Source organism: Colossoma macropomum, unplaced genomic scaffold, assembly GCF_904425465.1.
Source record: "Colossoma macropomum unplaced genomic scaffold, Colossoma_macropomum, whole genome shotgun sequence".
NCBI lineage: Eukaryota > Metazoa > Chordata > Actinopteri > Characiformes > Serrasalmidae > Colossoma > Colossoma macropomum.
Window position 1 is genome coordinate 28281735 of NW_023494795.1, and position 16751 is coordinate 28298485.

The window sequence follows — 16751 nt, forward strand, 5'->3', positions numbered from 1 at the left end:
AAAACAGCATGCGTTTCTCTTTTAAACCTTTAAAAGATTACATATTAAGAGTCACTTCTTTCTTCCACATCCTCTTTCACTAACTATATAAACTCATATTTCTCAGTATTTGTACTGTCCCTCTTTTAGTTGAATGACAGTGTGCACTGGAGCTGCATGGACTCCGCCTCTGATGAGCAGATCGAATCCAGCTGAGAGTCGTCTAAACACGACATTCACTGGAAGGTATAAAATACATAAATACAAATACACATACATAAAAAAAAACATACTGACATTTTTGCACAGAGAACGTAACATGACAAATCACTCCAATATGCTTAAATTTGGACACTGCACTAAAAATAGTGCAGAATTGTGAACATATATTCTTCCTTTTACTTGTCATAACACATTTTAATGAAGCAAGTCACAATTTTCAATTTTGTCTCAGACTTTTGGAGACTCACTGCATCCATGCTTAATCTATCATGTTTAAACACATTATTATTGTGAATGATAAGAAACAGCAGCAAGAGGATACACAAGCAAAAAAGGTAATAAAACACTACAAAAAGTCTACATTCACTTATATAAACGATATCTTTACATTTTCACATTGAATCATTTCTTTCTATTTTCTTCCAATCAATGTTCCAACAAGCCTGTGTTTGTCTTGTTTTGAGGAAAGAGACTTTCTGGAGGCCTTTTCTCCTTCTTTGCTGCATTTCAACAGTCAAATCTCCCATCTGCTCGATATTCACATCAGGAGCTTGGGGCAACTCTCATTGTAATACACGCTGTCACTCATGGTGAGTAGTAGCAGAGGTCATGGAAAGTAGTCTCATGGTCATCTCACAAAGTGCTGCATTTATGAACTCACAGGACACTTAACAAGAGCCAAGCAAATGAAAAGTAGAGATGCAGACTTTATTTTTATCCTCCACATAAAAAAAACACACTTGATATTTAACACCTTAAAATCCCAGGCTTATTATTCAGTAACTACAGGCACTTCAATGCAAACTGGCTGAGCTATTCTTAGGTTACAGAAGTGTGTAATAAAACTTTGGGCCCTCCAACCATTTAAGGTGTTAACATGGGCTCTTTATTGCTATTTGTAAAAAACATAATTTGTTCAGCATTTATTGTACTATTATATTATTTTATCACTGGGTTATTGTAATTACCACCTTTTAAAAATCATTTTGCGTAATTTGAAACTGCTTGTTAACCACTATTTATGTCTCAATTAAATCTTTAATTTTTTCCTTTAATATTTATCACGTTATTTCCTTTTCTCTTTGAATCTATCCCCATTTTCTTAAGTATTAGCCTAATTTTTCCATAATAGTCAGCATTTTGCATATGGATAAATATGGCACCAGCCTGTAGACGTTTATAAGCAGCTCACTGAAATTAGGCTGTTTATAAACCATATTTCTTGTAAGCGTTGAAAGTAGCTGCAAAGATGGATGTTTGAGCGTTATGCTTATTAATCATAAAGCTGTCTTTACATGAATAAACGTTCATAGCACTGTAAAACATAGTTTCTGACAGTAAAATGTAGCAATGCAAAAAAAGCAAGCAGCACTTTCAGTCATGGCACTAATTTGTAGGATTAGCAGCTTTTTCATCTGTGGTAAGTATTTAGCCCATGATTTCATCTTTGTATTTTGAGAAATGAGAAAGGAAAAAATTCATATCCCAGCTACAGAGACAACGATACAGCAGACTAACAATGCAGAACTAACACTGGCACAAGCAGCTATTCAAACAGCAGTGAATAAGATTAACTGGCGATCAGTCAATAATGTTAACATTATTTAAATTATTTTATCATTTTCTGTTTTATTTTCTGGTCTATAATGTGTTGCTTACAATCATTCCTTTGAAAAAATATTGTCAGAATCTTGCGGTCGGTAACTGACTCCCTAGTCCACCTTTCCTCTTGTTCGTTTCTGCCCTAGTCTAGTCTGTTTTCTTTGGCCATATGTCTTTGGTGATGCTTTGGATTTTGTCTCCTCCCGCGTCCTGCTCCCATCATCATTACCCACCTGTTTTCTGCCCCGCCTTCTTCAGGTGTCTCTGTACATTTGTTTGTGTATATATACCTCTATGTCTCCCTGGTTCTTCGGCCAGCACGGATGATGTTTGTCTCCCAGCTCAAGTGGTTAGTTCATGTATTTAACAAAGCATAACTAAGATTAAAATTTAGAAAAGTATGAAAAAACACCCATTCGTAATTTCTGTGTTGCAAGAACAGATAAAAAAAGAAAAAAAATCTTAGCACATTATCACATTCACACAAACATACAGAGCCTCACACCCACAAGCAAGACCAAGTCATAAGCTTAAAGAATCAGGAGGATAAAGCTCTGGTGATAGTGAAAGCTCTGGTTTGTGAGTGAGAGTGTGTGAGAGAGAGTGAGAGAGAGAGAGAGAGAGAGAGAGAGAGAGAGAGAGAGAGAAAGGGAGAGAGAGCAGTCTTCCTTAATCTAACACAGACTTGGTCAAAGCAGTTATAGATTTATGCCAATTATATGTAAAATAGACATATATCTATTATGCAATTGCTGATTTATCATTACAAATCAAACCTGTTATAATGCAGACTTGGTTTCTGCCAACTAAACACAGTGTCATTGGAGAGATTTAGTCAATAAAGATAGTGTCCTTTGTGTGCATGTTAATGTCATCAGCAAGAGTTGCTCTCAGTCCAGCCAACGGCCTTGAAGGTTCCTGAATTCACCTTTCACCTAGTTATACAATGATGGAAATACACTGTTCCAGCTGCTGCATCACTGGCCGTCGCCACGTCTGGAAGGACAGATGGGAGATGAGCATAAACAAGTTCTTATCTCATGTCACAGCATCCCATCTCTTCAATCTTGTAGTTAGTTTTGTGTTTTTTCATTGATTCTCCTGTCCTTTATGTTCTTGCTTGCTTTCTTGTTTCACCTGAGACTGAATCAAATAAAGAACACTCATATTTGTATCCTGTCTTCTTGTTTGCCTTACACATGTGATACACTACCTGCTTTTTGATTGGCTATTGAAACTGGAGTTAAGATGTTTGGAGTTAAGATGGATGGTAAACTGTAATTCAAACAGGCTTTAGATGTGTTGCAAAAGCCTTTAGTTTATGCAACAGTTTATTTTCATGCAGCTATAGTTGCATGAAATTTAACCCTGTGAAACAAACCAAACCAAGACTTATTATTCAGTAACTACTATGAATTATTTATCTACTAAGACATTAATATATAAGCAATGTAGCTACTAAACCGTAATATATATTTATGAATGTAAGGAACATAAATGTCGCCTCTCATTGTTACCCTTTTAGTCAGGGCCATTTCTTAACCTTTGGATGCCATGTGTGACATCATACTTGGCAGCCTCCATCCACCCAAATCATATGATATCATTTTGAATGAAATACTTTTCATGTGGAAAAAGTTTCACAAATGGTAAAACTGAAAATACATGATATAGACAAAAGTATTAAGACACCTACACATCACACCTACAAGAGCTTTATTCTAAATCCATAGGCATTAAATATGGAGTTGGTCCCCCTTTGCAGTTATAACAGCTTCCACTCTTCTGGAATCTTTCTACAAGATCTTGGAGTGTGTCTGTGGGAATTTTTGCCCGTTCACCCAGAACAGCATTTGTGAGATCAGTCACTGATGTTGGACGAGAGGGCCTGGCTTGCATTCTCCGTTCTAGTTAATCCCAAAGGTGTTTGATGGGGTTGAGGTCAGGACTCTGTGCTTAATTTCATTCACCTGTTAGCAATGAGTGTGGCTGAAACACCTGAACTTAATAATTAGGAGGTGTGTCCCGATACTTTTGTCTATATAGTGTAAGTACTGGCGACACAGCACAAGTACTACATTTGTTGTATATAAGTGAATAAGTAATATAACCAATTAAGGAAACATAAATAAAATGAAAAATCAGTCCTCTCTCTTACATATGATACAATAGATGAGGTTAACAATAAAGACAAGCCACATTCTCACTGAGCTCTTTGAGATTTACTTTCAGTTGTTCAGATGAGTCTGCCAGGGTTGTTTTTCCACACCTCCACAGTTTAGTCTTGGAAGTTGGTTACATTTTCTGTATCTCAAAATTTTCTCCTCTCTCCTAAAGATGAAGCTTTAAATACTGGTTATCTGATGGGGACAGTGTTGGTGGTCTACCAGGTCTTGCAGGTGGTTGTTAGGAGGCCCATTTTCTCTGTAGCTCTTTTGAGTTCCAGTTTTTTTAGGCCTTAGGAACTCAAATCTCTAACTGAATAATGTCAGGTTGTGAAAACATACAAATGTACTATGTATGCGTATTTACATGGATATAAAAGAAATGTTTCTTTCCTTGGGTTAACTTGCTAGTTGGCTAACCTGCTAGCTAGCTTGTTACCATCCAGGGAGATATAACTGCTAAAAGCTGAGTTTAAGGGTAATTTCACTATAACTGTGCAAAATCATCAAGTCCCTGGTTTCTTTCCCAATCTGTTCTGGATTTCATCTGCTTTTTTCTCTTCTCCAGAACATTTCTGCACATGTTCAAGTTAGCTAACATAACAGTTACCTGATACCGCTGACCACATTCAATGTCAAATATGAAAACGCAAAATCAGAATTGTTCAAACTGCAATTAGATATTTCTGAATGGACACAAGCTCTTACTTATTTTGCCTGGACTTCAGTTGGCAAGCTTAACAAAGAAAAGTAGAAGCTCAGAAAGAAGAAGAGAAGCAGGTGGATGAAGAGAAATGAGTGATTTTCTTTAGAGAAAGGGAAGTCCATGAGAAGACAGCTGGCTGTCATACTGTGGTTTTTGTAATGAAATTTTCTTCTCAGCAATAACATGGTCTAACAGCCACCATCCTCCCGCAGATTATTCAATGCAACTCTTATCACATGTCCAGCACGTCCAAACATACATACAACAGTATCTCTTTAGAACTCTAGAACTTATGTTTCTATCAGATATAAAGTGATGGATATCTGGATTATGTGCCACAAATAATGACCGTATTTTCCTCCACCAGTGGCTAACTCTATCAGAATCACATTTAACATCAGATGGGACGTGACAGCAAAAAGCTAACAAGGGAAGGTCATAGTGGTTGGGAGTTCAGCTTTGTGGTCAGTTTTGCTGCTTCTGTCTGAAACGACTGTCTACAGAATGTGATGAAGTTGTCAAATGGAAAATTTTGGAATGTTGTGAAATGCACTTCTCTATTGAATAGAGAAGTGAGCAGCGTTAATAAAAATAATCAGTGCTGCACGTCATGATCTGAAGGGGAAAGATCGTCTTTAATCTGATCTCAGCTGTTTTCCCGCCTTTCCCGTTTTCATGCCTGTTGGTCAAGTCTGGGTGTTGTTTAGGGGGGAGAATTACATATGCAAGACTGCATGATTCTTAATTCTGGATTATTTATGAGTCAAAAGGTGACTGATAAGGTCATCAGTGAGTGGACTGAAAGGAAGAAAGTTCACTTGGTTGATTTTATTTGTACAAAATCTCCACACAGGTTTCCATCGCACTGACTAAGAATATGTTTAATTGAAATACATTAAATGAATAAAGATTAAAGATTAATTAATAAAAAATACATAGCATGGTAAAAAGAACACCTGAACGTACTAGTTTCCCATAGGAGACCCCATGGAGCGTTCGTGAGGACTGTAAACAAGACAAATAGACCCTGTTTATGGCTGCTCACTCCAGGTATGATTTCTATACTGTGCTGAATTATGCTGATGTAGAGATCTATTTTGGTGCTTTTAAATGTTTTTCTAATGTAGAGGAACAGTGTTAGCTGCAGTCTTAGGCAGACTGAACAATAATAACATTAATGTTTTGAGCAGCATTCACTCTCCTGTAGATATGCTGATTATCGAGTGCAGCGTCAGATCATAACTGATGTTGGCTTAATGGCGGCTTTTCAATGTAAAACAATTCATGCAATTGCTTTATTGATGATAGCTGACTTTCTTACTTTAACTGGTCAGGAGTATGGCCACGCTTTGGTGTTCTCGGACTGACCACCCAACATCACTAAATGTGTTTGGAATTACTTGGATTGTGAAAAGCAGAAAATGCAACCAACTTCTAAGACTGAACTTTGGAGGTGTGGAAAAATATCCCTACCTTCTCAAATCTATTCCTAGGATGATTGAAATGAAGACAGTTCTGGGAGTTTGGGGGTTGAAGGTAGTCTATTGTAAACAAGCAAGGCTGATCCCTGTGACTTCAACAAACTATTCATGGATATTAGTTGATCTTCTGAATTCTGAAGCTGATGTGGGAGAACAGCTGCAGCTTCTATATTCCACCATACCAGCCACACACGTTTCAACTGACTAAAGCTGAAAGACCCAGGAATACAACCTGTAATCTGGAAGTGCCTACTTTGTTTAAGTTTCTTTTAGGATTAAGTGCTGATATCACTGTACTTGTTTCTCTGAAGATGGTTTAAAGAAAGAGTAACCATAGAGAATTAGAAGGAAAACCTCAGTAGGATATTTATTTAACTGTGGAGATCCAGCCCTGGAGAGACAGTCACACCGCCTTCCATCTGTACACTCTCAGAAAAAAAGGTATGAACTAGAGTGGTAACCTCAAGGGTAAATCTCAGTTCCTTTAGTCAGGGAACATAACTGTGCCATAATATATTAAAATTATATTTTCTAAGTCGTATTGACTCTACACACCCTGTCTCATCTCCAGGCTTTTAGTTTTCCTAGATGTGCTATGCTGATCATAATTGTAAGTTGGAAGCCAAGAAGGATTAATAATAATAATAATATAATAATAATAATAATAATAATAATAATAATATGTTGTTGGTGTTGTGGTTGTTTTTATTAAAAGGTTATACAATTTAAAAATACATAGTTGTATGTTAAGTCAATGCTGCCCTCTAGTGATCAATATAATATGCCATGATTCCAGTAAGTGGAAGGTGAGGGTGGGGTTCTTTTGCAACCTGTTAACTTTTGACTGTAATTTCAGCTGCATTGAGAAATTAATCAACCACTGGAAGCGTGAGAAAATTTCAGCGTTGATGACCATAAATGGGTGGAGTGAAGTATGACACATCAATATATGATAGCATAAGTGCAGAGATAATTGTGATTGGCTGTTTGTCTAAATAGGGAACTCACAGTCAGAGTTGCTGAGTTCAGTCTACAGTTCTAAAGCGTACAGTGCTTTAACCAATAACCTTCGTCCATTTCAGCACAGACAAACTCAATTACAGATTTTTTAATATAATTTTTTTTTTTAATCTCAGGATTCAATAACTGACAGACTGGTTCAGGTAAGTTTTTTGCTTTTACTTTTTGAACACTATGATTTAATGTATTTCTCCTGAGGATTTATTACTTAAGTATGCAAATAATTACCTCAGAATGAGTAACTGATGTGGGACAAATAAAAGCAGTGTAGAACGTGTCATGATTCAGCTATAGACTATGTGTTTATATGTATAATCTATATGTGATCTGTATGATCTATGTGTTTGATGTATGATATATGTATCATCATTTTATACAGAAATTGACAGTTTATGGTACATGTATCTCTCTTTATCTCTCTCTATATATAACATACATATATAAAAACAAAAATATATCAAACTGATACTGAAACTTTACAAATACAAATTATTAATATTCTGTGTTATAGGCCAATAACTTTTCTGTGAGATTCTTGCCAACATAGAACATTATCATTTATACTATTATGGGTTTTGGATAATGAAAATTTCTTATGTTGCATATGTGATATTCATTATTATTTACTACATTTATTACTTCTCATTCTCTATTAGGAGATTAACTTTAAGCTTCATGTAAAACGGTAGCCCCCCTTTCATATAACATCATACAAGGACAACAGGAAACATTATTAATTCATTCATTTTTTAAATTTCATCATGACTATGGCTAAATTATTAGTCAATGAAATGGTCAACTCACTTAAACAGGCTCTGCTAAAGGGGAACTGGCCTTCAGACTACAGAGAACAGGAAATCACTGTGCAGTAAAAGTTAGTCATTTTGTTCAAAGAAGACGGGGGTTTAGTGCTAAAAAAGTTAGACTTTTCCACCAGATGACCAAACACATGGACAGAACAGAAATGAAACTCAAAACTGCTTCCATTAGCACTTTTTGAGATGACGATTTATGTCAGTGTGACAAACACACTGATCTTTAGCCACCATACAAAACTACAGCCCCTGTATAATTCAGATAGTGATCGCAGGTGCTGCATCAGTATGGTTACCATACCATACCAAACCATTCAGGGTTTGGAAAATACAGTGCCCACTTTACAAATGAATAAGTGCACCTGCATGTTTCTTACACTTCCAACAAATTTGATAGCTGACAGATTATAACTTACTACAACTTAAAGGACTTAATATTGGGTATATGTGATGTGTTTAGAGCCTACAATCCTCAGTGCTGTCAGAGAAATGTGTACTGTTTGGGTAAATTTTAGTCCCCCCACATACAAACAATGTAAATGTACCCTCAAAAGTACAACAGGGTCCTGCAGATTGTCATATCTGTTGCCAGTTTCCCTCCACGCCAACAGAGGTCTCACTCACCTGAATGCTAAATCATGCTGACACCTGTCTCAAATAAGAAGCCATTTCAGTGGACTACTTAAGTAGTACCCTGAACTAAGCTCAGTGTGAAGTCTTGCTAAGGTTTTTCCTAGCGATTCTGAGCAGTGTATTCCTTGTATGTTATTCTCTGGTTATGACCCCTTGCTTAAGGATTACGTTATTAATTCCTGGATTGTGTTTATGGACTGTTTGACTTGTTTGGTGTGAAGCTCTAATGGTTTTGACCATAACCCCTTAAATGACCAATGCCTGCCAAAAGTTTTATTACACTCTTCCATAACCTGAGAATAGGTCAGCCAGTTTGCACTGAAGTCCATGTAGTTACTGAATAATAAGCATTTGTATATAATAAGTCTGGGATTTTAAATGGTTAAAGCTAAACTGAGAAAGTTGGCTGTTTAAATACTTTGCTTGTACCGTAAACTCTTCACATACCATGTTCTGTTTTCATGGCAATTGACAGATGGTGAAAACAGTAATAGGAGTCAACTTAAATATGTTTATGCGGAATGTAAATCAAATGTAAAAGTAATTTTTTAACTATGTAATTCTGTAATTGTGCAATTGCATTTAAAAACATAATAATAATTGAAAGGGTTAATAAGTGATTAACACATCTAGAGAAGAGAAAAATCCATCAATAGTGAGGGGAGTGTGACCTCTGCTGGCAGACAGGGGAAGTAACAACCCAGCCTGTTACACCGACCTTCTTTAGTGGTCACCTACCATGGTGATATGATTTCCTCAAAATGATTAGTTTCACTTTCTTGGCCCTTGTTTGACCTCACACTACCGTCAGGAGGATATAATCTGTTATAAACAAACATTACTTGAGACCTAGGGCTCCTAAGTTTGCAATCTACAAAACTTAACCCTTTAAAACTTAACCCCACCGGCAGGCCCAAAGTTTTATTACACACTTCTAAGAATAGCTCAGCCAGTTTGCACTGAAGTCTGTGTAGTTACTGTATAATAAGACTTAGTATGTAGTCAGCCTGGGATTTTAAGGGGGTAAGATAAAAATCAACACTTTGTCCCACTCACAGCAAACCTGTTATATGTGTTCATCTTTCTGTTTGTTGTATCTGCCCAGTTTGTCTGTCTAGCTCATCTGCCCGCTGTGTCTTGTTGTTGTTGTTGTGGTTGTTTGTCTCCTTCTTTTTTTTCCTCTCCCTGTCTCTTTACCACTCATCATTTCTTCACTTGGCTAGGTTGTAGGGGGGCGTATGGGTCAATAGGGTACACAGCTTCACCACTACTTGTAATGCATCATATGATATCTGCACCATTATGAACTGTGAATCGAAAAATAATGTCAAAAACAATAATATGAAGGAAAAGAGTTGTCCCTGAAGGGGCCGGTGAGGGGGTGGGAGGGTATTTATGATGGTGTGGCCAACAGATTTTGGCCTGGGTTAAAAAAAAAATCATCATTTAGCAAATACACAATGTAAAGAATACATAAATGTGGGTTCCATTCAGAGCAATGGACATACTTTTCTCTATATATCATTTGTCTTTAGTTGTGACTGGTGGTGAAATCAGATATCTCTACTAGACAATTCAGTATAATCATTTTTTTCTTCTTCTAGATTAACACTGAACACCAACTAGAATGGGAGATTGGGGGTTTCTCTCAACTTTACTGGACAAGGTGCAGTCCCACTCTACCGTGATTGGCAAGATATGGATGAGCGTCCTCTTCATCTTCAGGATCCTCGTCCTGGGAGCAGGAGTTGAGAACGTGTGGGGGGACGAGCGGTCAGACATGGTGTGTAACACCAACACGCCTGGTTGCGAGAACGTGTGCTATGACTGGAAGTTTCCCATCTCCCACGTTCGCTTCTGGGTCATGCAGATCATCTTTGTGTCCACTCCAACTCTGTTGTACCTGGGCCACGCCATCCACGTCATTCACCAAGAGAACAAGCTCAGGGAGATGCAGAGGAACAACCTGTTTGCGAAGTCACCAAAATACACAGATGAAAATGGCAAAGTCCAAATCAAGGGGAGGCTTTTGGGTAGCTACCTGGCTCAACTGTTTTTCAAAATCATCCTGGAGCTGGCTTTCATCGTTGGACAGTATTATCTGTATGGGTTTGTGATGGTTCCCGAATTCCATTGTGAAAAAGCACCCTGCCGAATGAAGACGGAGTGCTTCATGTCCAGGCCCACAGAGAAGACCATCTTCATTATCTTCATGCTGGTGGTCGCATGTGTATCTCTGGCGTTGAACATCCTAGAGGTGTGCTATTTGCTTTGCAAGAGGATAACCAAGCGACGTAAACATGACGGTATGGTGCACCACAATCCAAAAGCCAACTACATGCCACCTCCTGCGTTTTCATTAAGCCTGGACGCTGCAGAGAGCCTGAAGCAGAACCGCATGAACACTGGCCTGGAGACCGGATGGGCCCACAGGAGCAGCAGCCCTGCTGAAGAGAAGTCTGAACTGTGAAAGTGCCATACTACAGTCCTCAATCTTTCTGCAGGGATAGTTGATGGAGTCTTACACCAGATGGCGCAATGCACCTGTTGAGTGTGATGAACTCCTTACTAGTGCAGTCTAATCATGCATGAATGTCAGTTTTGAACAAATTGTTTTATTCAGAGGCTTTAAAAATCAAGAACTTTCTCTTTTTTTTTGCTGCAATTTAGATACCTTTCTTATTATAATGTGTCCAAAAGTGTCTATATGTCTAGAACATAATTCATGTACAATAAAGTGTTTTAAATGTGAAATATAATTAAATATAAACGTGTGTAAAAATAATCAACTCTTTGAAATGGGGAAAAATGGGAAACTGACATAGCAGCAATGTGGCATTATATGATGATCAGAGCGTTTAAACTTGTATTTATACTGTGATTTTCCTTCACTGAGAATAAACACTGAAAATGAAGAAGAATAAATAATCATGACACATAAATCAGGAACAAGTGTGGTAGGCTTGACATGTTTGTTTGAGAACCACGAGAAAACTTTCATAAAGTCAGTGCAAGAAGATCCAAAGAACTCACTGACGTGGGGGTCACATGACTTCTCCAACTTTGGGTGCTTGCTCACTTTTCCTTTTTTTTCCCTTCCCAACACCGCACCAAAGTCTCTTATAAGCGAGGAAAGTTTGACAAGTGTGCCTCAGTTCCTCTGTGGTGCCCGAGCAGGATTTTTGGAGAAAGCGGTGTGAGCTCTCAAGAAGTGACGGAGAAAGTCCCTTAGGGCTCTCTTCTTGCTTCTCGGTGTCTCTCCAGGTACGTGAAGAAAACTTTTCTAACTTTTTTTCCCCTCACCAACTTTTAACCGTTTTTTCTTAACACGAGTCATAACGGGCAGCATAGCAAAACTACTCTAGAGGTCTTTCTACAGACATGCTGAGGACATCCTTCAAGAGTTTTAAACCCATCAGAGTGGGCTACATTCATATTTGCCTCAGGAATGGGCTCACACGAAGCTGAATTTGGCTACTTATTCGAATTTCCCGTTCCACCTTAAATGGGGCAGCAGTTACATTCTGGTGCCTGAGGCTGCCTGACGCGCCCGAATGTAACTGCTGCACCATTTAAGGTGGAACGGGAACTTAGAATAAGTGGCTGCTTTACGATTTCATTCACGACTTTCCTCTCTTGCTGGGTTATAAGAGTTATAATAACGGCTATAAACATTTCAAAACTGAACGGAAAGCGTAATTTGGGAATGACTGAGACTATTTTACAAGGTAAAGCTCCTCATGAACGACCAAAAACGTAATGAAGTCTCTTGTTATCCTAGCATAACATCAGCTTTTCAGTCCGCAGACAGCTTCATTTAGACCTTGAAAGTCTTGAAGCAAGGCTCTAAGTCTCAGTGGTCGCATGTTCTCGGCTCCTGGCTCACTTCTTTCTGGAGAACTTCTGTTAAAATCCCAGCACTACTGAGAAACTGTTTGGCTAAACTGCTTCTCTGGTGGTTTTCCTGTTTTCTGAGGAGGTGAAATAGCATTTGGGCCCTAAAGTATGTTCCTGAATGGGTAACGGTTTAGAGAGCATCAGAGAAGAAGAGAAGCACGTAGCATCTCATCTGTTCATCAAAAGCCCACTGTCTCATCCCTCAGGGCGTTTGCCCTCTGCACATCAAAGAGGCATAAATACATGTTACTTGGGACGTGGAAGTTTTTTTTTTTACTTATAATATATAATATTTGACTATAATGCATATATGTTAAGTAATATTAAGCAGCCAGGATTGCCTTTTTATGAGGTGCTCATTAGAAACCTAATAGGCAAGGCAAGGTTATCTATATAGTACATTTCATGCAAGTAATATCAATAAATACAAACAAAGATCAAAATCTTAGAAAACAATTAAAAGAAGGTACAGTGTAGAATGAAGTGGAATAAAAACATAAAAGAGAATTAAACGGGGACTTAATAGCAGCAAGTCAACTCGTGTCGTTCTTTCTGCGCAGCTATCCCGCTTTTTTCATAGTGATGAGTGATGAAAGTGATGGTGATAGTGATAAAAAGCACATTGTTATATGCATTTTATCTGTAATTACACAAAGAAATTAAGACTTATACAGTGTTAAGGGTTGAGGGGGTCATAGGTTATTTGGTAAAGGTTATGTGTAGAACTCAAAGAACCATCTGGATGTTTAAAGTGTTCCTCGCCTGGTTAAATGTTTCTTTTTTATGATAGGGAAGGTGTTGTGTATATTTATTTAGGGTAAAAAAGGTTTCCCTTTTGTAGCAAATCAAAAAAAAAAAATTGTTTTGGTCTTATATAGAACCCTAAGAGTGTAGAAATACTGTGCTAGTCCAGGTCTGAGCCTGTTTATGCTTTGAATACCCCTATAGGATATCACTTTCACAGTGTTTTTCATCATTAGATGAGAGCCAGGAAGAGGGATTTTCCCTGTTTTCATATAAAACTGCAAATGCTGGAGATCTGGACTTCTATCATGGAAAAAAATGCTTTTTACGTCTATAATAATTAATCTTAACACTTTTTTTGCAGCAAGAACTCCCCCAATATGGGTGACTGGAGTGCTTTGGGAAGGCTCCTTGACAAGGTGCAGGCGTACTCCACAGCCGGAGGGAAGGTCTGGCTCTCTGTTCTCTTTATCTTCCGGATCCTAGTTCTGGGCACAGCTGTGGAGTCCGCCTGGGGTGACGAACAGTCAGCTTTCAAGTGCAACACCCAACAGCCCGGTTGTGAGAATGTGTGCTATGACAAGTCTTTCCCCATCTCGCACGTGCGCTTCTGGGTGCTTCAGATCATCTTCGTGTCCACTCCCACGCTCCTCTACCTGGCGCACATATTCTACTTGATGCGCAAGGAGCAGAAGCTCAACCGCAAGGAGGAGGAGCTGAAGGCCGTGCAGAACGACGGCGGGGACGTGGACATTCCTCTGAAGAAGATTGAGCTGAAGAAGCTCAAGCATGGCCTGGAGGAGCACGGCAAGGTTAAGATGAAGGGGGCGCTGTTGCGCACCTACATTGTTAGTATCTTCTTCAAGTCTCTCTTTGAGGTTGTCTTCTTGGTGACCCAATGGTATATCTATGGCTTCAGCCTGAATGCTGTGTACGCTTGTGAGCGTTCCCCATGTCCTCACAGGGTGGACTGCTTCTTGTCTAGGCCCACCGAGAAGACTGTCTTCATTATCTTCATGCTGGTGGTCTCGCTGGTCTCCCTGCTTCTCAACATCATTGAGCTCTTCTACGTGTTCTTCAAGCGGATCAAGGACCGCGTCAAGAGCAAACAGAACCAGTACCCGTCTGGTGGTACCCTGAGCCCCACGCCAAAGGAGTTGTCCACCACCAAGTACGCCTACTACAACGGATGTTCCTCGCCCACGGCTCCACTGTCTCCCATGTCACCCCCAGGCTACAAGTTAGCCACAGGCGAAAGGACCAACTCCTGCCGCAACTACAACAAGCAGGCCAATGAGCAAAACTGGGCCAACTACAGCACCGAGCAGAACCGACTTGGCCAGAACGGTAGCACCATCTCCAACTCGCACGCCCAAGCCTTCGACTACCCCGACGACACGCAGGAGCACAAGAAAATAACACCGGGCCAGGAGCTGCAGCCCCTGGCCCTGATGGATCCGCGGCCATGCAGCCGAGCTAGCAGCCGGATGAGCAGTCGAATAAGGCCGGACGACCTGGACGTCTAGCTAGAGAACACACAGAGCGCTGAGGGGACAGGCAACTGTCCAGTCGCAGTTGTCCTCACTCTAGACTCTAGTTGATAAAGAGACATAAAATTACTCACACTGCTGGAGGTACTATTTGTTAATTAATGATGATGTTGAAACTAGCGGCGCTAACATTGCCTTAACAAGCTGAACAGCTAGCGGGGTGACAGGCCATGAGGGTGTTCGCTTCACTTCCTGACAGTCCCGCATTTTTTTCCCCCGGAAGCATATGTTTTGGTGATGTGATTGATTTTTCAACAGCCACACAATGACATTCAATTTCAAAAGACCCCATTCCAGTATTTCAGTAATGCATTTTACCCCATTATTACACATTATGTTCCTCATCTCTATGACCTCTCCACCATCTTGTCAAACAGGGTTGGGAGGTTCCTAGTGCTGAAGTTCATGAATGAATATTTATTTATCCACTAGATGACTGACTACTACTCAAGGTCACATCCATATGAGTAATACTTCATGTGAAGTAAGTACAATAATAAGTCACCAGAGCCAATTGCATATTTATTAACAATTATCCAAATTTCAGCAATACGTCTATTAACAAGAGGTTGCTTTAATTAATCGTAGTGGACTGTCATTTTCCTGATAAACTTTGAATATATGTGGTGTTAGTTTGATTATTTCGTGTTTGTTATATTGGTGTGGGCAGAAGTATCTGATTTTTTTTAACTCTTTGAGAGAAAGGCTTTATTTTCCCTCTTTTTTTAAGTATGTCATTTTTTTCATTTTATGTATTTTTGAATGGGAGACTAGGGCAGTACAAGTTAGTTGTTTTTTTTTGTGTTTTACCCTTGGAGTGAGTGATTTCTTTCTTTTTTTAAGTCAATGTAATCTTGCTGCTTGAGAGATAGAGTTTTAGTACTGTAAATCAAGCTAACTGTTGTCACAAATGTGAGTTTTTAGAAGACTGCTTTTTAGAGCTGGACTAATATTTAGTCAATTAAATTAAAAGAAATATGCCAATGTAGCTCCACAACTACCAAACACTAGTAGATGAAATTTCAATTTGGACATTTTAGTGTTGATTCGCAAACTTTACATCATAGCATATCGGTACTGGAACATTGGAGGTTCATGGATTTTTCAGCTACAATGGTGTTTGCACTGAGATTTTGGCAAGGATGTTGTATGATGCATAAGTGGCAAGTGTTCTCTCTGTTATGCATGGAACTAATTTATTTTACCACACACCAAGCAGAAAATCACTACACTAAAAGAGCGTTTTCATGTGAACCCTTGGTTTTTTGTTTTTTTGGGGATCTTGAAGGACCAAGGCGAGATCTAGCATCCACGGAATAAGGCAAACAAGGCTGTACGTACAATTGTTTGAAGAAGAAAGTTGAGAAAATGTCATTCCATGGGAATCCACTGTTGTACAGTGTGCAAGTGCATGATAGCAAAAAAAGTCATTAATCAAATCTGTGAAAAAAGCTATTTTAACCAATAAAGATTTTTCTTTGTAATATTTGACGTGTTTATGTTTAAAATTTATAGCAATAGATGAACAACACCTCATTGGCCCACTGATGCAAATGGATAAGATATGCTGTCCAAAGGCATTTTCTGGTAAAAGTTTAGTCTCTTTCATTTAAGACTGTGTTTGGCTAAAACAAGCATTTTAATTTACAAGCTGTTAAACACATATAATGAGAAAATGACACAATGCACAACAATTTGTCTGGTGCCAGTATCAAATAGGGCCTGGTACTGGCATTTTGTTCGAAAGAATTAGCTTTACACAAGCCGCTGCATTATAAACCAAGGCAATAAGGAGAAAGTCGGCCTCTTGGCCAAAATCAGCCCATGCCAAGACTTACTTACAAACCAAAAGGCTGATATGGTTTTACATGTATGTTTTAAAATGCCCCCAAAACTTTGAGAATTTCATCATATAAAAAGATTCAGTGCTTTTTCCC

At 38.8% G+C, this 16751-nt stretch overlaps 2 protein-coding genes across 2 annotated transcripts; both read left to right on the plus strand.

Annotated features, from left to right (window-relative positions):
* Positions 1 to 7028: 7028 nt before the first annotated feature.
* Positions 7029 to 11592, plus strand: LOC118815761 (gap junction Cx32.2 protein-like). The gene is made up of 2 exons (XM_036582102.1): positions 7029 to 7318; positions 10228 to 11592. The coding sequence occupies exon 2, from the start codon at positions 10251 to 10253 to the stop codon at positions 11091 to 11093; it is 843 nt and encodes a 280-aa protein (XP_036437995.1). The 5' UTR covers positions 7029 to 7318; positions 10228 to 10250; the 3' UTR covers positions 11094 to 11592.
* Positions 11593 to 11724: 132 nt separating this feature from the next.
* gja1b (gap junction protein alpha 1b) lies at positions 11725 to 16300 on the plus strand. The gene is made up of 2 exons (XM_036582101.1): positions 11725 to 11887; positions 13629 to 16300. Exon 2 carries the CDS (start codon positions 13645 to 13647, stop codon positions 14788 to 14790), a length of 1146 nt encoding a protein of 381 aa, XP_036437994.1. The 5' UTR covers positions 11725 to 11887; positions 13629 to 13644; the 3' UTR covers positions 14791 to 16300.
* Positions 16301 to 16751: the final 451 nt, after the last annotated feature.